This window comes from Pseudorasbora parva, chromosome 3 (genome assembly GCF_024679245.1).
Source record: "Pseudorasbora parva isolate DD20220531a chromosome 3, ASM2467924v1, whole genome shotgun sequence".
Classification (NCBI taxonomy): Eukaryota; Metazoa; Chordata; class Actinopteri; order Cypriniformes; family Gobionidae; genus Pseudorasbora; species Pseudorasbora parva.
In genome coordinates this window covers 21152496-21172711 of record NC_090174.1, presented here as the reverse complement: position 1 = coordinate 21172711, position 20216 = coordinate 21152496, and the positions used below count along the sequence as shown (strand labels likewise).

The 20216-nt window shown below is 38.4% G+C and overlaps 3 protein-coding genes across 25 annotated transcripts in view; 2 read left to right on the top strand and 1 right to left on the bottom strand.

The window, feature by feature from the left end:
- The window catches only part of camsap1b (calmodulin regulated spectrin-associated protein 1b), a 36750-nt gene extending 33651 nt beyond the window's left edge, over positions 1-3099 (top strand). For all 3 annotated transcript variants that reach the window (XM_067438087.1, XM_067438088.1, XM_067438086.1), the window contains 2 exons: positions 1761-1879; positions 1990-3099. In XM_067438087.1, the coding sequence (XP_067294188.1) occupies positions 1761-1879; positions 1990-2286 (416 nt within the window). In that variant the 3' untranslated portion in view covers positions 2287-3099. The remainder of the gene's footprint in view (positions 1-1760; positions 1880-1989) is intronic.
- Positions 3100-3796: 697 nt separating this feature from the next.
- On the top strand, positions 3797-11115 carry LOC137070716 (uncharacterized). Of its 3 annotated transcripts, XM_067438104.1 has the most exons (5): positions 3797-4165; positions 4252-4350; positions 5928-6452; positions 8574-8801; positions 8931-11115. In XM_067438104.1, exons 1-5 carry the CDS (start codon positions 4159-4161, stop codon positions 10889-10891), a joined length of 2820 nt encoding a protein of 939 aa, XP_067294205.1. In that variant the 5' UTR covers positions 3797-4158; the 3' UTR covers positions 10892-11115. The 3 variants fall into 3 exon arrangements, with proteins under 3 accessions (XP_067294205.1, XP_067294206.1, XP_067294204.1); XM_067438105.1 differs by having other exon boundaries at positions 3797-4350; positions 8973-11115; XM_067438103.1 differs by having other exon boundaries at positions 3797-4350.
- Positions 11116-11262: 147 nt separating this feature from the next.
- Positions 11263-20216, bottom strand: part of kcnt1b (potassium sodium-activated channel subfamily T member 1b) — a 119219-nt gene continuing 110265 nt past the window's right edge. For 11 of the 19 annotated variants that reach the window (XM_067438089.1, XM_067438090.1, XM_067438098.1 and 8 more), the window contains one exon: positions 11263-13755. In XM_067438089.1, the coding sequence (XP_067294190.1) occupies positions 13638-13755 (118 nt within the window). In that variant the 3' untranslated portion in view covers positions 11263-13637. The remainder of the gene's footprint in view (positions 13756-20216) is intronic. The other 8 variants (XR_010904313.1, XR_010904316.1, XR_010904314.1 and 5 more) reach the window with 1 other exon arrangement.

The following is a 20216-nucleotide window of genomic DNA, read 5'->3' as shown; positions in this document are numbered from 1 at the left end:
ATTTTTTTAAATTCAGATTCGTACCTGAATGTTAGACCTACCTGAAAAAATATAGCTGTCTATTTCATTTGTATCTTTTATTCTATTGTATTTATTTGTGCTATTGTTTGTAATCTGTTTATTTGTTCTTATTTTATTACTGTTTACTTGTCTTTTTAAATTCACTTTATCTTTCAAAATCAAGCTTCCTTGTGCTCTGTGTAAGCTATTGCAACACAATTACCCCGTTGTAAAAAAAATACATTGAGTTAGCAAATATTTGAGATAATTTTAATAGTAGTGGATCAATGTTTATATATGAGCTTAAAAGCTTTATCGTTTAAAGTGATCTCTTCAGATTTTTTTTTTGATTGCCTAGACTTTCAATAGATGGACAAAAAAATGTATATATTAAAAATATCTATTTTACAGTATATGCAGTGTTCCCCCCCACACCCCCCATCCCCTGTGGTATCGAAAATAGCATTGAATATTGTTGTGACATGTTTTGACACCCCTCAAAGAATCGGAATCAAGAATAGAAAAAAAAAAATGAAATTGATAGTAAGAATCAGAATCGTTCAAATCAAAATGATGCCTAACCCTAACCCTAAGAAACATGCTGGCCACGTGAATTTTTTGTGAAAAAATAAAACACAGAATAATAAGTGCTCTCATATTATTCAATAATTTTTTTTACCGTGGTATCGATTTAGTATCGGTATCGAGGTATTTTAGTCTGGTATCGTATGAAGTATAAGTCAAAAGTATGAAGTCATAATTTTGGTATCGTGACAACACTACTATAAACTATAATACTGATCTGCCAACATTGTCGCTATATGATAAATTAAAATAAGCTGATAACATCACTGTTTTCTCCAGTACGACTGTACAGCCAAATCAAATTTTGTTGCAATATTGCCCTGTTTAACACCGTGAAGCAGCTCTGAAACAATCGTCATTGTAAAAGCACTATATAAATAAAGTAGATTGATTGATTGATTGATTGACTGATCTGCTTGCGTACGATCGCTACTCATTCAGAAGATGCGTAATAGCGCCCCCCTAGCATCTAACAGTGAAAACACAGAAACCTGAAAAATTCTGTTTGCCATGGAAAGAGTTAAAAATCATTGCTAAAATGCTTAAGTTCATGTCAGTTATTTGGGAATTGCTCAAAATGGCGTAGTTACATTATCATTGATGCATTTTATCTTCACATTCACCACAGATAACCTTTGAAGCTGTAAGTTAAGAGATTGTTTAGAAGGAGAATAGAGAGGTTTGGGGCATTTGTTGGCTGTCAGAGTGTGATGGATGAGGTAGTTTAGCTTTTAATTATGGCGACTGAGAAGCAACTGTACGCATCAATGAGCGCTGTATAGGGTTCAGACAGGGACACCAACAAAACAAGGGACAAGTGACAAAACACAAGTTTTGAAGAGAAAAAAAAGTTTTTGGCCTAACCAGCCATGACGAGACATTTTATCGGTCATTTGTTTTCTACTTGGTAGCCCCGTCCACAGTGGAATTCCATTGGTCCAGAATCTGGATCTACATAAGTTGTATTATAAACATAAAAAATGTTCTGTGTAGTTGATTTTTCTCGTATCATAAAGCTTTTTTGGTTACATTTACAATCAAGTTGTATTAGTTAACATTAGTTAATGCATTGGTTAACATGAACTAACCATGAACAACATCTCAGCATGTGTTTGAGTTAATAAGTGTTATATTGAAGTTATTATATATATTTTTTAAATATTTCGTCACTGTAGGACCCAAGCTTTTCAAGGAGCCGAGCGCAAAGTCCAACAAGCCGATAATCCACAATGCCATCTCTCATTGCTGCTTAGCTGGAAAAGTAAATGAACCGCAGAAGAACTCCATTCTTGAGGTGTGTGACCAGTTTGCAGGTTCATGGCATGCAAGTAGTATTCTGTGATGTTGCCATTAAACTTTGATAGTGAACTAGAATAATTGAATTGCCTCCTTTTTGACCTGTAGGAGCTGGAGAAGTGTGAATCCAACCACTTGATGATTCTCTTCCGGGACAGTGGCTGCCAGTTCAGAGCCCTTTACTCCTACTTCCCCGACACAGAGGAGATCCAAAAGCTCACCGGCACAGGGCCCAAGAGCATCACTAAGAAGATGATCGACAAAATATATAAGTACAGTTCGGACCGCAAGCAGTTCACTGTAATCCCCGCCAAGACTGTGTCCGTTAGTGTTGACGCGCTGACTATCCATAACCACCTGTGGCAAGCCAAAAGACCAGCAGGGCCAAAAAAGAGCGGAAAGTGAATCAAGATGGTCTGCACTTTTGCATTGAGGCCAGTAATCACTTAACCGCTTCCGTCAGCCTTATGATGGAAGAGGCTCGCTGGACAAACAAACAGGCATGAGTCAACATGCAAATCATTTGAATGTGTTTTGGGTTGAAGTAGTCCTTTATCCCCCAATCCTGTGGTCTTTTTACCCGATTCATTTTTTTGCTACTTGAAGTATTTATTAGTTTGGCACTGAATAGCTTGTTTAAACGAATTGCTTCCTCCATGATTGTTTTTTATTTGTTTCCCTCTTTTTTGCAAGGGATATGCGTTTTCCTTTTACCATCTTCAGAACATGTCTGCTGCCTGTGAGGATTGCCGGAACTCGAATTTGTGTAAAAAACAAACATAGCTGACTTGCCCATCAAGCAAACATGCTGCTCTTTTGTTGTCGCTGGGACAATCCCAGGTCTGCGTACTTTTGGCCTTCATGCGTTGTGGTACTATGTCTGTTTATTCAGCGCTTTAAAAAAGCAGCTCAGCTGTAGCCTTTTTTTTTTTTTAACTCGATGGTCCTTTCGATAGGGAATCAAACAGACCTTGATATGTGTCAGATGCAGTTCTCTTCTCTTCTGTTCTACTCTGTAGCGGCCTCTCCTCTGGACAGTCTTTACTATGGTGCACTTATGATCATGTTTTAGTGCTTTTATTATCATGCAATGTAACCATGTTGATGTTGGCACTGGAGCTTTTTTCTCATGCGAAGAGCAGCATGCTCTGTTATGAAGAGTGTCGCTGTAAACGATTTGAATGACAGTATTTAATATATTCATAATCGGTTACTTCCTTTGCAGTCGCTGTCTAATTATTTACTAAGGTTGAAAACATTCCGGAGCGAAAAGTGTCAACACTGCCGACATCCTTGTGTCTAGATGTTCGAGAACACTCACAGAAGCCTCGTGTTTGGTGTCAAGATCAATTGAGTGTTGCACATGCACTTTATACATTTTTTTTTTTTTGCTTATGAAGGTGTATAGCTGGGGTAGAATTTCAAAGGGCTTACTAAACCATTTTTTGCTTCTAAAGCTAAGTTGAAGGTACTCTTTTATACACTGAGAAACATCTAAGTGAGAAACACTAACAGCGAAAAGAGCACACTGACAGACCCCTAATGACTCTTAAACTACTGTTTCCAAATAATAGGTGTTAGACTTGTCTATAAGTCGCTGCTTTGTTTAATTTTTAATTGCAGTTTTGTATATTATGTGTTTTTATATCTTAACTAAAAGATTGTATTGATGTTGATCACCTGTTTTTTCTTTTCTTTTTTTAAACACTACTCATTCTTGACCATTTTGCTTCCTTTATCACACTATTATTTATTTTAAATAAGACTTTGAGAATTAATAAATATTTCAAGTCAATACATTCATTCTCATTTTTGAATCATTCTCATTTTTTCTTCCTTTAATTGTTGACATTCTCATCTTCCACTTTATTTTTTAACACCTTTTACATTATGCAGTACATGAGCTTTGCCCCATAGTTTGAATATTAATATCAAGTGTTGAACACTACAAATTTGGATGATTTTTCATGTAATTTTTTGTCAGTTGGTAAACTTTTATATCAATACGTTGGTTTTCATTGGGTGACTGTAAGGAAAGTTGGTAGTTTAATTACTAGGGGTCTCGTGATGGGCGTCCCAACTTCTGCCAACTGGAACACCACAGGCCGTGCTTCATCGACAAGCACTGTATCCTTGACAGTCCACTGATGACACTTATTTGTGTCCTGGCAACTGGCAGTTTATCCTCAGCGGGGGGCTTTACAGGTCAGGCATTCGGTGGATGGATGGTCATTAGACAGGAACTCTGAGGACAGTTTTTTTGTGCTATTTTTCAGTATGCACGGTGAGTATTATTGCACTTCACTTGGATGTTGGACTCAAAATCAACCAAATTGTGATATAAACGGATGTTTCTTTTCTTCTTCCTAGCTCTCTTTATTTTTGCGGCGTTCCAGTGTGTACATCAGGCATGGTTTCAGTCCTGTATGCCAACACAGACAGACTATTTGTGCAAGGAGATCCCAAAAGGTAGGATTGTCTGATGCCACTTGATGTTCATACTTTTTTTTTTTTTTTTGCAGTTACACTTTTAAATATTTTGATTGTTCCCTTTTAGACATTCTGTTGACTAGTGACTTTGCATCTACATGTGAGCAGCAATTGACTAATAATACTCAACTAATACTCAGAGTTAGCTGACATCAAATTCAAGGCACTGATGTTTGCCTACAGATCAACCACCTCTAAACCTAAACACATTACTTCAAACCAACTTGCCCTCCAGAAGCTTGTGTTCTGCAAGTGAGCAGTGCCTTGTTGTGCCATTCCAAAGAGGCACAAAATCACCAGGGATGAACCCTTATTGTTCCAAGCTGGTGGAACGACCTGCCTGTCTCGACCCGAGCTGCTGAGCCTTTAGCTATAAACTCTTGACCCATTAATACTAACACTTCTATATCTATTTATTTGTTTTAGTAGAAAAACTTGACATGTTGAAAACTTGAACACTTCTAGTCAATAGGATGTCTGTTGGGGTACCATTAAAATAGTGTTAGCAGATATTAAACCTTTAACGGATTCATGTTTCTCCAATCATTATTACACTCTACTTGTTGCAATATAAAACTCCTATAAAATGTATATAACATTAGAGTAACAGTTATTGAAGAATAAAAAAAGCTTCTTTTTTATTTTGGAGCTTGGAAGGGTTCAGTTTGAGCAGATGTTTTATACCATCATCTCTATTTTGATTGCTGACAGTCACATTCACCATGAAGTGACAGACTCGCTAATATTTCATTGTGTTCAGTGTTTGCTCTGCAGTAAATCACTGGGCTTCAAGTTTTGCTGTTGATGCTTCCTATTTTTTAGTTTTTTGCCTACGGTAACTGAGTGAAACATCACTTCATCATTGTGTATCAGACATTGCTATCTTGTGGAATATAGATGATCTGCACTTATTCGGTCGTAAAAGATTCAATTGTGTAGAAAAAAACATACTTGCACTGTTACACACCTCGGGGCATTAGCAACCCTGTACAATTTTGACAAAAAAATGAATGGGAGAACAGGATTCATTATTACTTTTTTCTTTCTATATTGTTGAAAATAAATTGATTGAGGAATACTAAGAAGGTTGTCTAACCTTTTAAAAATGAATGAGGAGGTGGTACTTACTTATAGTAAAGTAGGTCCGATAAGTGTCTAATACAAGGTTTTCAAAGTTGTAAGTAAAGATTATTGGAGGACTTTTTTTAAAGAAAATGCTTTGTCTTTCTACTTCAAAGATGTCATATTTGATTGAATTTTACTCGACATTTAACAGTAATTATTTGTGAAATGACCAATAGTAAGCTCCAGAAACATCTTCTGAAGCCATACTACAGCTTTATGACTAAAAGTGGTTATTTACTGGGAATCCTGCTTGAGCCCATTTACTTTCACTATTTGGAAAAGTGCAGTATGGACATTCCTCTCAACATTTCTGCGTTCCAAAGAAGACTTTCATACAGGTTTCAAAAAATGTGCTGATGTGTTTTAGATGAACAATCCCTTTAACAGGAGTTTCAAATTAACACAATTTTATGTCTTTTTTCTTCTTCTAGATTATCCTGCTGGCTTGACCTCTGTGATTATCTTTGTGAATGGTTTGGGAAATATCAACTTGTCCATGTTTAACAGCACAAATCTGACCTCTGTGAACATCCTGACTATGGCACTTCAAGATGTCACAGCAATAGGACCGCAAACCTTTGAAAAGTTTCAAAACCTCAAAACTCTCAATTTGCACGGCAATTTTCTTTCCCAGGTCTCGTCAGACTGGTTTAGCCATCACGATTCACTTGAGACACTCGTACTATCAAAAAATCAAATCACTACACTGGATCTCAATTCTTTTGATGGGCTGTCAAACCTGCGTGTGCTAAATTTGTCTCAGAACCAGATTCACACTATAACCCAGAGTAGTTTTCTCAGTCTTAGTAAACTGAGGCGGTTAGACCTGTCCAACAATAAACTGACATATTTGAGTCCGGATTTGTTTCTTCCACTTAATGGCACAATGATCCGTTTGGATGGAAATCCCTGGAACTGCTCCTGCTCTGTAAGGAACTTTGTCAAATACCTGAAAGGTATACATTCATTTCCATCTCATACTTTATCTAATGCTGCTGAAATATCCAATAACATTTTAATAAGCAAAGGAAACAGTATTTTCACCTAATTTAATTCAAAATAACTGTTTTGAATTGTAATATTTTACATTAGTGTTTTTACTGTTTATTAATCAAATAAATCCCTGTAATTTTTGCTACTTCATTTTAATGTATTTTTCATAAAAAATATATGCCGTCTTGGTGAACAGAGGCTTTTCAAAAATAGAAAAATCTTAGGCCCTGTTTACATGTGTTTTAGTCAATCGGATCACAAGTAGACAACGCTAAATACAAAAGGTCTAAAACTTTTTGACCTTGTCCATTTTTGACCACTTCCAGAGGTAGTCAAACGCATACGATCAGATTGCTTTTGTAGTGTAGACGCTTATGTGGTCGAATTTGTATGAACAGCCGCAAAAGACTGCCTACTGACTTAATAAGCAAAAATTATGGGAAGCACGCTAGCCATATGGGATTTAAACTTTGTCGGCTGGAGACCCAAGTTTGGTTTGAAGACAAAAATCGAAGCACAATGTTCTCTTACCATTCCTGATTTCTTACATGCACTCACCAGGTTCGGCGCGATTTTGCGGCAACTGTCAGAGCAGAAACGAAAGTAACTCTCCGTATGTTTTCCAGTTTAAATGAAAGTTGTGCAAGCTTATTTTGTCCATTAGATTGAAAGATCTGAAAAAACACTTTAGCCATTTCCAACTTTCCTCAGAAGACTAGGAACTTTAGGGTGGTTCTATGTGTGTTTTAACCACAGAGACCAGGGTCGAAATGAAGTTCAGAGTAAAAATGTCCCTGCTCAGTTGGTAGTACATTTTCAAAGTCCAGGAACTTTTGGGGATCTGACTTGGGCAGCATTTTGATTAGTTGACTCCACGCAGCATTTTATTTTAACCACCATTTTTAAAAGTCTGTTTCGGTGTGTGCAGTAAGAGTCGTTTGCTTTTCAAATCAACAATGGAGTTATTTTTAAAATCAATAATGAAAAATGCGGCCGATAGACCAACGACGAGGTTCAGGATTTATTAAGCTTATTTGCAGAAGCTGAAATTCAAACTGGAAAGTCGAGCACGGTCCTACATCACCGGACTAATTTTCCTAATCTTCACGGTAATTAATTAGACCACGATGGAACCGCAGACAGCAACAGGTCTGGGAGAAAAAAAAAAGTCCTAGGACAAATTTGTTCTGGGTAATTTTGGTTGAAACAGGGCTATACATAGACCCTCCCCTCAAAGAAGTCAGGACAGAACTGATAGAAAGTGGGCAAAAGAAACAGCAGGTGTAAACAGGTATGTGTCTCCCTCGTCTACTTGTGATTCGATCGACTAAACGTTATCCTAATACCAGATGTAAACAGGGCCTTACAGACTCCTGACTGTACATGAATAGTGTTTAGTTAAAAGTCCCATGGCATGACATTTTAATTTTATGAGGTTTTTCCACATTAATACAACATAGTTTCCCTAGCCTAAATATTGTAAACCGAGTTCTGGTTGTCTTTCTCTCCCTTTGAGAAAATGAGAGCCTAGAGGAGCTGATCTTGAATTCTCCTGTTATGACGTCATACCAGGAAAGGTTTCCTCCCCTTCCTCTGCTTTGCCCGTCCAGAGAATTAGTAGAGAATGGATTCAGTTGATCAGTTGCGATGTCAAACAAAATCAACTCGGGCTCTCTACAACTCGGTACAATAACACTTTCTCAGCTCTTGGTCTCTCTCTCAACGGGCAGTGCTGCAGCTGCTCGCGCCTGACTAAACCACGCCCCCCTCCGCCACATAATTTCATTTCAAATGCAAAGATGTCAGCCAATCACAACAGTGGGTGTTTTCACTAAAGACTCGCAGCAGACACGCCCCTTGAAACAGAGCATTTATGCCAGAGGGCTAATATCAGTATAGAAAAATGCCTTTTATTTCTAAATTATTTTTGATGTAAAAACCACTAACAATATAAGTACACCTCATGAAACATTATAAAATAAACAAAAATCCATGCCATGGGACCTTTAAGGCTTGATGATAGATCATTTTCATTTTGGGGTGAAATTTTATGGATTTTAAATGACTTCCATACATGCATGCAGGTTTGCAGAATGCCTCTCTGCTGGAAAATGAGATGTTGGTGTGCTGTAACAGCCCTCCTGCACTGAAAGGTCTGCCAGTATGGCAGGTACCAGAGTGTGAAACCCTCATAACCACAGGCCCTACCACCACGAGTCATCCAAATGCAGGCCTTACCACTGGAAGTGCTGCCACTGTAATTATAACCAAACCTCTCACAATTGGACATTCAACTTTAATCATTTTAATTGGTAGGTAGATTAATTGCCTTACTTCCACCCCCAGTTGTGTAACTTTCATATACAGTAACACGTTGCTACTGTATGTTGTATGTTCACAACATGCATGTTGTGATTGACTAACCTTTTATTATTAACCAGTGGTACTGTGTGCCCTGGTACTTGTCATTTGTGTTCTTTCAGTGCTGTACCACAGGAAACAAGAAAGGAAACATCTACAGGCTGTAAAACCTTCTTCAGAGAGATCAGAGATTACAGAGGCCAGTGAAACAACTGTAAAGAGCAACGGAAAGGAAAACAGAAAAGTGAAATCTGAAATTGACACAAGAGAGTTCTTACTGGGAACAAACAAGATGGTGGTTGGAGATGAGAAGATATCACAGATTTACCATATTTATTCATCAAGGACATATGAAACTAGAGAACCCATTAAACGTGTGAGCTCTGCTGGGCCGGTCCTCTGCAGGACAGAGATGTTTGCTAAACAGACTCAAGCAGGTGCGGCCACTGAGGAAGTTGGTGTTAGGAATGATGAGTATTACAGTGGATGGATGACCTCAGAAAAAGACAATATGAATAGAAATACTGAGCAGGTGGAAAAGTTGAAAGTCGGGAAAAACACTGCAGATGAGGAGAATGGTGGATTCACTGATGAGTTCGGTAACACCACAGACACTCTGGAATCACACATGGAAAGCTTTCAAGAGGAAAATAAAGATTCTGATAAGAGTGTTAAAGCCGGAATAAGTGTAGACAAAGATGTTCTTCAGAATGGCGTGGATATTGACGTGTTGGAAGACCTAAATGAGTTGACTGTTGGACCATTTCACAGTCAAGATATTTTCCAGGTTGGAGCTGGAAGCAGTCGAGATATTCTTCAGGTTGGAGCAGAAAGCAGTCGAGATATTCTTCAGGTTGGAGCAGAAAGCAGTCGAGATATTCTTCAGGTTGGAGCAGAAAGCAGTCGAGATATTCTTCAGGTTGGAGCAGAAAGCAGTCGAGATATTCTTCAGGTTGGAGCAGAAAGCAGTCGAGATATTCTTCAGGTTGGAGCAGAAAGCAGTCGAGATATTCTTCAGGTTGGAGCAGAAAGCAGTCGAGATGTTCTTCAGGTAAAGCATGTGATATCCCAGTCCGAGGAGACTGCTGAGAAACTGCCTTACCTTACGATTGGTGCTGATCCAGAAAACCAGACCTCTGTGGTCAATCAAAACACTGCTAAAGATAGATCTGCACCTTTAAGACCCATTCGGCGGGTCCTGACCTGGCCTCCGACCGCGGTCCAGTGGAAGAAGCAGTGGGCTCAAAATCAACAAATCCTCAACGTCTTCCCCAAACTAATATTTGTAAACGGTTGCAGGCATGAAATCAGACAATTTCATCCCAGGATTTCTCCTGGAACCCTCCCAACCGCCCCACAGTTCGATGCACTGGAGTTTCTGCCAGAAATCACAGCCCCAATGGAAGATGTCAGAATTGCTATTGATGAGGACACTTACAGGACAAGTCTTGCGTCATCCACCCAAAAAGTCCAGCATTTCACTGCACAAGAACACTTTACTAATGCTAATATATCATTGAGGGAAGATGGCAGATTCTACACAAGCGAGGAAACGTGGAGGTCAGGTCTTGAGTCGACCATCTCTGACACATCTTCTAAAAGCTCACCTATCGAAGAAAGTGAGGTCTGCTCTGAATTGTTCAGCATTTTTAATCCATCTGGTGGTAGCAAATCAAAACCTGCTGTTGGAGAAGAGATAAACAACAAAGATTATATGGAGAAAATGCAGGGTGTGAAGAAAAAGGCACACCGAGGTCACCAGAGTGAGCAGGTTGCATCAGAATTGCAGAAGCAGTCCAGGAGAGCGGAGAAAGCAGCACCAAGAGCTAATAGAGACCAGCGGCGGGATCAGGCATGTAACGGCTCGAACTCAAGAGCGCCCCCTTCAGGAGGTTCTCCAAAAGATGACAGCCTGTTGCTGGGGAATGAGTACACCTTTATAGATCTGCTACACGAGGTGGTGGAAAATCATGGGCGCTGGACCCGAGACCGGTGGAGACAAACACAAAAAAACAAACACAAGCTGAAAGAGAGTCGTTAGGTTCTTGAAATATGTATAAGATATATGCTTTAGTGGTTAATTTCTCAAGACCCCCCCAAGCAGATCTGGTGTGTGCCACAATTGAAAAAAGAAAACAAATAAGTATGTTATATTGTATTTTAGCTCTGAAGGTGAAACCAGCAAGCCAAAAATACTAAAGTATGCTACATATTACACTTTGTTGGATATGGTATGTAAACATTTTCAACTGCTACAGTATTTTTTGTAACAGGCTAGTACACACATTTGGATTTTTTTTTTTTTTTTTTTACTGTATCATTAAATGTGAAGTAAATTGTTTTAAGTCTGGTTCATATTGTGCTAATACATCAATAGTCATAACAATCATTGGTAGGAAAAACTGTCACGTCTCTGGCTGCATGCAGCGTTTATTGATTCATTCTTACATGTTAGTACAGACTTCATTTAAGAAATTGTACAAAATTTAGAAGTTTATGTATTGTTCAGTACAATCCAAAAACAGGAGCCAGCATATGTAAACATGGGTCTCTGACACATTTGGCAAGATTAGGACATGCATGGTCCATGTTTTTTCTAAAACTACTGAAAAATAACACAGAAATTTTGTAAAGTACAACAGCTGTGATCAGCTGGTCAAGATATCGTATTTAAATAGTAGGGAACTAGTAAAAATAGAAGAATTCTGCAAGCTGTTATTTTTAGCATGCACATCCTTTCCAAATGATGGCTGGAAATTTAGGGAAAATACTATTAAAAAATCTGCATGAGAAAAGAGTGACAGAATGTAGGTGACAACATCTTAACACAAGCAGTAAAACATGACATAATCTAATGTACTGTACAGTATTCTGAGTAACATGTCAAGGGTTGGCGAAAACCTGACCCTTAGTAACACTCCCAAATACTAGACATGTCTTGGAGCTATGCTGTAAGCAATAAACAAACTGATATTCTAGCTCAATGGAAGCAAAATAAGGCAGAAAACATTGTGAATAATGCACAATTATGAAATGTGTAGCTACAATAATTTCCCCGTTTCGTCGGTTTTATTGACTTCTATCCATTTCCTTGCGGAGACATTTCATTAAGAGTTTTATGAGAGGTATTAAAACTTGGCTACTTTGAGCAAAGTGGGCATTCACATTTTTCGTTCAATGAAAGATTAATACATTAATCTATTAAAAGAATAGAAAACAAAAGCAGCTTTTCATGAAAGATTTAAATATCAGCTCCATATATTATGTTAGAAATAACAATGGGCAATGAAATACAGAAGCACTTGATACAGGAGGAAAGAAAAAGAGCAATATCCTGAATAAAACTTTTCGAGGCATTTTTGTCACTTTTTAAATCACTCTACTTTTATGTAAAATGTATTGTGAAATGTACATTTTTAAAATGTTTTCTTGTGTAGTTTAAAGGGTTACTATGTGCTCTGTCAACAGAGCTTTGTGCAATAAAATCAGCAACTTCAAATGATGAAGGGGTGTATTTGGATCGATTGGGACACTTTTCCTTTAGTCATTTCAATGGCAAAATGTGTACCATTCAACCTGAATTCACCCCTATACTATATCTATTTGTATATCTAGACAGATTTAAATCAGAATCAATAGATTTTTGTCTTAAATAGCAGTCGCAATGTACATTTTGCACCCCCAAAATAAATAAAATGTAATTCAATTCAAATAATTTTTGTTTTGTTTTATATAAATACAGGTGCTGTTGTAAAGAGAGAAAAAAACAATTGGTAGCTTTGAGAAATTTCACTGAAAAATAATATTTACCAACAGTGTATATTACATCTTCTAATATTTTCTAATGTATAACAGAATTTTCTAATGTATAACAGAATTCATAAGTTTGACATCAAACCTTTTTCAACACTGATCTTGTGTATATTATACCATTTGGCATCTCTGCAGTTACACCTAATCGATATCCATGCAATACTCGTGATGCGCCTGTGCGGTACAGGTCCTGCAAATCTCCATGTTTGCTGTAGAAGAGGTTCCATTTTGTGCTGTAAATTTGAAATCATATGGCGATGAACTTTTTGTTCTGTTCTCGGCACAAGTAAACTTGGTGTATGGTCACAGTTGTAGTGATAAATGACGATTCGCTTTTCATATTTCAAACGTAAAACTGTGCTTTGAGGATGAAATCACAACAAAACACTATGAAAACTAAGAGGTCACTGAGCATGTAAAAGAACAAGTGACTAACTTATGATATATATGGGTACTATATATGTGCTATATATGTACAAAATATAGTACTGATGTAAACTAATTCTGTTCAATATCATACTGAAACACCTCTCGTGTATTACAGGGCAGTATCCAGTGTTTGTCCCACTTAGGTTTCTTTTTGCTGTTTTTAGCTGCGCTCTTCAATACTGCTTTACCTACTGTTTATGATATATACTGCCCTATAAATCCAAAGTGCTCGGACAGCCTGTTTGGTCCAAAGTGATTTGCGCTGAGCCAAGTCTTAATTACAAAAATGTAATAACCAGCCACATTCAGAGATGTCTGAAACGTGCCTTGAGATTCTACATGTCTGTTTGGTAGAAAAGAGGAATCTGTAAAGAGTTTCAGTGGTAGAGTTAAAGCCGTTTGGCTTGGTTGGGCAGCTTGGGTTGCCAGTGTGTTGGCACATGGGTCGTATCTGGTTGGCTGTGTGTCCTGGCACTCTTCATGCAGACTGTAGCAGCTCAAGGTGGAGGAGGGAGGGAAGCAGGGTTAACGAGAACTCCCGGGTCTTACAGATGGGTCTCGTCCCTCGTTTCAGCTCCGTAGTCTTGCCGTAGATTTGGTCCTGCTGGAGCCCCTGGGAGATTCTCAGGGACGTGTGCCAGCGGATCAGAGCGGATGATATAGCTACAGAGAGGTGGAAATCAGGTTGTACGGTTAAAAAGCAGCCAGCCAGACCCAGCACACTGTTTAAGATCAAACGCAGATCAAAAATGAAAGTCAGATCAATCACAACATTTTTTTTTTAAAGTTTTAAAAGTGAAGCATATCATTTCAGTGCCTGTACTGACATCAAAGTGTAAAAGCAAAAAAAATAAATAAATAAATAAATAAATAACCTGTAAACCTGTTTCTTTCTGTAGAAAATGGAAACCGCCACAGTATCTTAGGAGATCAGAGTGTTTTTAGCATGTGTTGGTAAGGTTCTAGATGGTTTCTAGTTTTTTTTATGGGTGGTATGATTGCTTTGAACTCTAATAGCTAGACAATTTGAGATATTGTTCATGTTTTGTAGCATAAAGGATGTGGGACAATATACCAATATAAAAACTTAGTGTTAAAGACTTAGTTCACCCAAAAATAATCTGTCATCATTTACTTATCCTCACGTCGGTCATCTTCAGAACACAAATTAAGATATTCTTTATGAAATCTGAGCAATTTCTGTTTCTCTGTTGACAGCTACACAACTAGCACTTTGACACTTAACACTGACATTAAACAGAAGCTCAGATATGTTTACTTAATATGTGAGAACCGATTAGGTTAATTTTCCTGTGTCATGCAGCATGCCTAAGTGTGTTGAAGAGTAAGCGGTTTAACCTCAACTTTCGGTTCCAAAAGCAGAGGTAACTTTCAGGGTATGTAAAGAGCCATAGAAACTCACTCTCCGCAGCGGGTTATGTTCCAGGGTTAGTTTTTAAAATATTAGCAGACAGTGTAAAGAAGCAGACTCAAGAAAGGGGAGGCCTTGAGGGGCAAAGGTGTGATCCGAAAAAACGAAATTCGTATTTAACGCGTATTGGACCGTGAATGCCGTACCGAACGGTTCAATATTATATTGAGAATTGTGGCATCCCTAATAGTTACAGTTATATAATATACAATACTTAAGCACTATTATAACAAGGTAATGTTTAAATTTAAGTAAAATATACAGTTCTGGAAAAAATTAAGAGACCACTGCAATGTTTTCTTAAATCAGCATCTCTACAAGTATGGAAGCTACTCCATTCTAATGTCTGTTGAATTCCAACACAGGCACACCTCATTCTTCTGAATGAGGTGCTGATTAGTTGATCACCTGAACCAAATCTTATTTAATAAGAAAAAGTACAAAAAACACTTCTACACTTCTGTGGTCATCACTATCCTCTTGCAGTAGGACCAGCTGGATGGCAACAGTGCTAGTAGTACCTCAAAAGTAAGTTGGATTCAAAATAACTAATGACCATGCCAAAAAAGTTGAAAAGGAAAGTTTTGAGTGAGGAAAAGAAAGGTTCAATTCTGGCTTTACTGGCAAAGGGTTACATTAAGCATCGGGGTGCTTCCATCCTTAAAATTCCAAAAACGGTGGTTCATAAGAACAAGGTCAAGCAGCAGACATTGGGGACAACAAAGCTACAGACCGGCAGATGGCCAAAAACGACTCTCCACTGAACGGAATGACCGTCAACTCAATCGAATGTCATTTAACCACCGTAGGATGACCTCAAGTGACCTACAAAAGCAAGGGGTGAAGTCCACAGCGGGGACGGTTTGAAACAGGCTCCTAGGGGCAGGGCTGAAGTCGTGCAAAGCTAGAAAAAAGCCCTTCATCAATGAGAAGCAAAGAAGAGCCAGGCTGAGGTTTGCAAGAGACCATAAGGATTAGACTGTAGAGGACTGGAGTAAGGTCATCTTCTCTGATGAGTCCAATTTTCAGCTTTGTCCAACACTTTGTCATCTAATGGTTAGACAGAGGCCTGGAGAGGCCTACAAGCCACAGTGTCTCGCACCCACTGTGAAATTTGGTGGAGGATTGGTGATGATCTGGGGGGTGCTTCAGCAATGATGCATGAATCAACCACGTACAAGATTGTCCTGGAAGAAAACTTACTTTCTTCTGCTCTGACAATGTTCCCCAACTCCGAGGACTGTATTTTCCAGCAGGACAATGCTCCATGCCACACAGCTAGGTCAATCAAGGTGTGGATGGAGGACCCTGTAATGGCCAGCTCAATCTCCAGACCTGAACCCCATTGAAAACCTCTGGATTGTGATTGGAGAGGAAGATGGATGGTCACAAGCCATCAAACAAATCAGAGCTGCGTGGATTTTTGCAGTAGGGGTGGCAAACTCTTCCTAAGATAAAACATTAGTATTGTGTTGTTTAAAAATGAATATGAACCTATTTTCTTTCCATTATAGTTCGAGGTCTGACAACAATGCATCTTTTTTGGTTATTTTGACCAGTTGTTGCTTTTGGCAAATAAATGCTCTAAATTACAATATTTGTATTTGGAATTTGGGAAAACATTTTTGTCAGTAGTTTAAAGAATAAAACAAAAATGATAACTTTACCCAAACACATACCTATAAATAGTACAACCAGAGAAACTGATAATTTTGCAGTGGTCTCTTAATTTTTTTTCAGAGCTGTATTTATTATTATTTAATTGTTATCTCACACATGGATCTGCATTCAATTACAGTGCCTTGCGAAAGTATTCGGCCCCCTTGAACTTTGCGACCTTTTGCCACATTTCAGGCTTCAAAAATAAAGATATAAAACTGTAATTTTTGTGAAGAATCAACAACAAGTGGGACACAATCATGAAGTGGAATGAAATTTATTGGATCTTTCAAACTTTTTTAACAAATCAAAAACTGATAAATTGGGCGTGCAAAATTATTCGGCCCCTTTACTTTCAGTGCAGCAAACTCTCTCCAGAAGTTCAGTGAGGATCTCTGAATGATCCAATGTTGACCTAAATGACTAATGATGATAAATAGAATCCACCTGTGTGTAATCAAGTCTCCGTATAAATGCACCTGCACTGTGATAGTCTCAGAGGTCCGTTTAAAGCGCAGAGAGCATCATGAAGAACAAAGAACACACCAGGCAGGTCCAAGATACTGTTGTGGAGAAGTTTAAAGCCGGATTTGGATACAAAAAGATTTCCCAAGCTTTAAACATCCCAAGGAGCACTGTGCACGCGGTAATATTGAAATGGAAGGAGTATCAGACCACTGCAAATCTACCAAGACCTGGCCGTCCCTCTAAACTTTCAGCTCATACAAGGAGAAGACTGATCAGAGATGCAGCCAAGAGGCCCATGATCATTCTGGATCAACTGCAGAGGTCTACAGCTGAGGTGGGAGACTCTGTCCATAGGACAACAATCAGTCGTATACTGCACAAATCTGGCCTTTATAGAAGAGTGGCAAGAAGAAAGCCATTTCTTAAAGATATCCATAAAAAGTGTCGTTTAAAGTTTGCCACAAGCCACCTGGGAGACATCAAACATGTGGAAGAAGGTGCTCTGGTCAGATGAAACCAAAATTGAACTTTTTGGCCACAATGCAAAATGTTATGTTAAAGTTGGTGTAAAAGCAACACAGCTCATCACCCTGAACACACCATCCCCACTGTCAAACATGGTGGTGGCAGCATCATGGTTTGGGCCTGCTTTCTTCAGCAGGGACAGGGAATATGGTTAAAATTGATGAGAAGATGGATGGAGCCAAATACTGATGGAGTCTTTAAAAGACCTGAGACTGGGACGGAGATTTGTCTTCCAACAAGACAATGATCCAAAACATAAAGCAAAATCTACAATAGAATGGTTCAAAAATAAACATATCCAGGTGTTAGAATGGCCAAGTCAAAGTCCAGAGCTGAATCCAATCGAGAATCTGTGGAAAGAATTGAAAACTGCTGTTCACAAACGCTCTCCATCCAACCTCACTGAGCTCGAGCTGTTCTGCAAGGAGGAATGGGCAAACATTTCAGTCTCTCGATGTGCAAAACTGACAGAGACATACCTCAAGCGACTTACAGCTGTAATCGCAGCAAAAGGTGGTGCTACAAAGTATTTACTTAAGGGGGCCGAATAATTTTGCATGCCCAATTTTTCAGTTTTTGATTTGTTAAAAATGTTTGAAATATCCAATAAATTTCATTCCACTTCATGATTGTGTCCCACTTGTTGTTGATTCTTCACTAAAAATTACAGTTTTATATCTTTATGTTTGAAGCCTGAAATGTGACAAAAGGTTGCAAACTTCAAGGGGGCCGGATTCTTTCGCAAGGCACTGTAATTAGCATCAAACAAACAATATAACCATTATTCTCAGTGAATAAAGATCACTTATTAAACGAAAAGGTAAAAAAATAAAAATATGGTGAATCAGTGTTGTCTGAACTTACACACAAACGTGTTTTTGGAACCATTATACCTCGAGTAAGCAAGGTTTGGGTTATTCAACCGAGAGTTCAAGGTATATTGTATGTGACGGTAAGTTAACCTTGCTTTCTGGAATACCCCTGAGGTTTGGCTGAGCTTCTGTTTATGTTTGAAGTTATTGTGTCTATTCAGAAAATTTGTCTAAAGTGCTCAATTCATATGGATGCATTTAATGATGATGAATGGAAGTATTGCCAGTTTGGAACAACACAAGGGTAAATAAATGATGAGTGAACTATTACTTTAAGGGTATGTTCAATCAGGCAGTCCACCCAAAACTTATGCCAGATGGTAATATCATGGGAAAAACTGCAGTGTGTCTTTTTACACTAAGTGCAAGTATCCTGTCGTCTTTGAAAAGGCCATTTCTACTAACTCCATCCATCACTGTCTGGTTGAGCCAGACAAAATTACACAAAGAAACCACGCTGGTAACAAGAACAGTTGCATGGAGAGAGGCAGAACCTTATTTCAACAAGTGCAACATTGTTCCTGGATCAACATACCATTCAACCCATCAGATTTGAGAAAAAAGTCTATGTTTATGTCAAGTTTAGGCTTACAACCAGGGTTAGATGCTTCTACATCACTGTTATCTATCATTTCCCTCGGATTTAGGAGATAACAATGGGTATTGTTAGGTTATGCTTAAAGGGGTCATATAATGCCATTTTTGTTAATATGATTCTTAAATGTCTAAATGAAAACTTTGTAATATATTTTAATTAAAAATTCTCATTAATATTGTAAGAAAACACTAATTTTACCTGGTCAAAACCAGCTCTGTTTTTCGCAAGCCAAGTGCATGTGTCTTTAATGCTAATGAGCATTGCTTACCCCGCCCCTCTGCTCTGTGGGGGCTTTGATACAACACACATGGAGTTGTTGCCTTGACAACAGTGGAGGGGAAAGAATGGTGACAGGAGTCTCTGAGGACACCTCTGCAACCGTATCAATTTGAACTGGAGTCGGACCCGGAACAAGTTGACAGCCCCAACGAACTTCGAGAATTAAGGCTTGAACAGGATTTTTCTGAATGCTTGTTAACGTAATGTCGCTTTGATTTATCTTTGTATGTACTGGCAGGGTAAAGTTCAGTGGAGCGTATAACGTTTTTTCTGTTAATGTCGGTTTTTCAGTGATGCGTAACGTTATCTATGCAGTGTTACAACTGTTACAATACGATTTTTTTAAAAAGTAAAAAAGTAAAAGACACCTTCTACAAAAGTATGCTTAGTCCAGTGTTACCATGTCCATGCTAACTTTATCACCAGTGTACACAGTTTGTAATAACACAATAACCATAACGCATTGTTTATTATAAAAATGGGATTATTAATTATATTGAGAAAGTCATGCATAGAAAGCATGCTGTAATGTAAGTTAACTAACACTGTAAACTTTAGCCGCATTCCTCGTCAAGCATGCAAGCATTTCAAACTACACTCACTTCTTCTGGAGGGGCAGCAGGAACACAAATAGCTTGTACAGATCCTTTTTTCAGGAGCAGCTTCTTAGTCAAAACTGCTTTATACTGACCCTCGTTTTTAAAGCAGTCCGGTGAGAAATGCTTCGCAGTTCGCGCAAACAAACAAACACGCAAACATTGTTCGTGGGAATATTCCCTTTGAAAACAAAACTCTTCAGTGGTTCTGATTTAGGAACATCAAAATGACTGCTGGGTTTGTTATTACACCTAAGAACAGAACTACACAATCGCTTAGACGCCATTCTGCTCAAGCATATGAACAATGAATGGCGGACTATGGTGATAGCTCGCTCAGGGCGGGTCTGTGTTGAAACGCTGCTGTCAATCAACAGTCGTGGGAGGGCCGTTCGACCGTGTGGCGTCACATGGTTGAATGGCTTGATGTGAGACAGGGGAAAACATATAAGGAGATTAAAAAAATAAAATAAAAACACTGGAGGGATTTTTATTATTATAGGATGGTTGTTTACAGGCACTGCCAACACACATTTCACTTGTGAAAAGTGCATGTATATATGACCCCTTTAAATTTTCAGACAAATGTTTTAAAATTCACAAAATATGTTGACCCAGGAACACGTCTAACTCTGCAAAATCAGGACGTGCTGGTGAGTGAGGATAGTTGATTTAGTGTGATGTGACCGACCTGA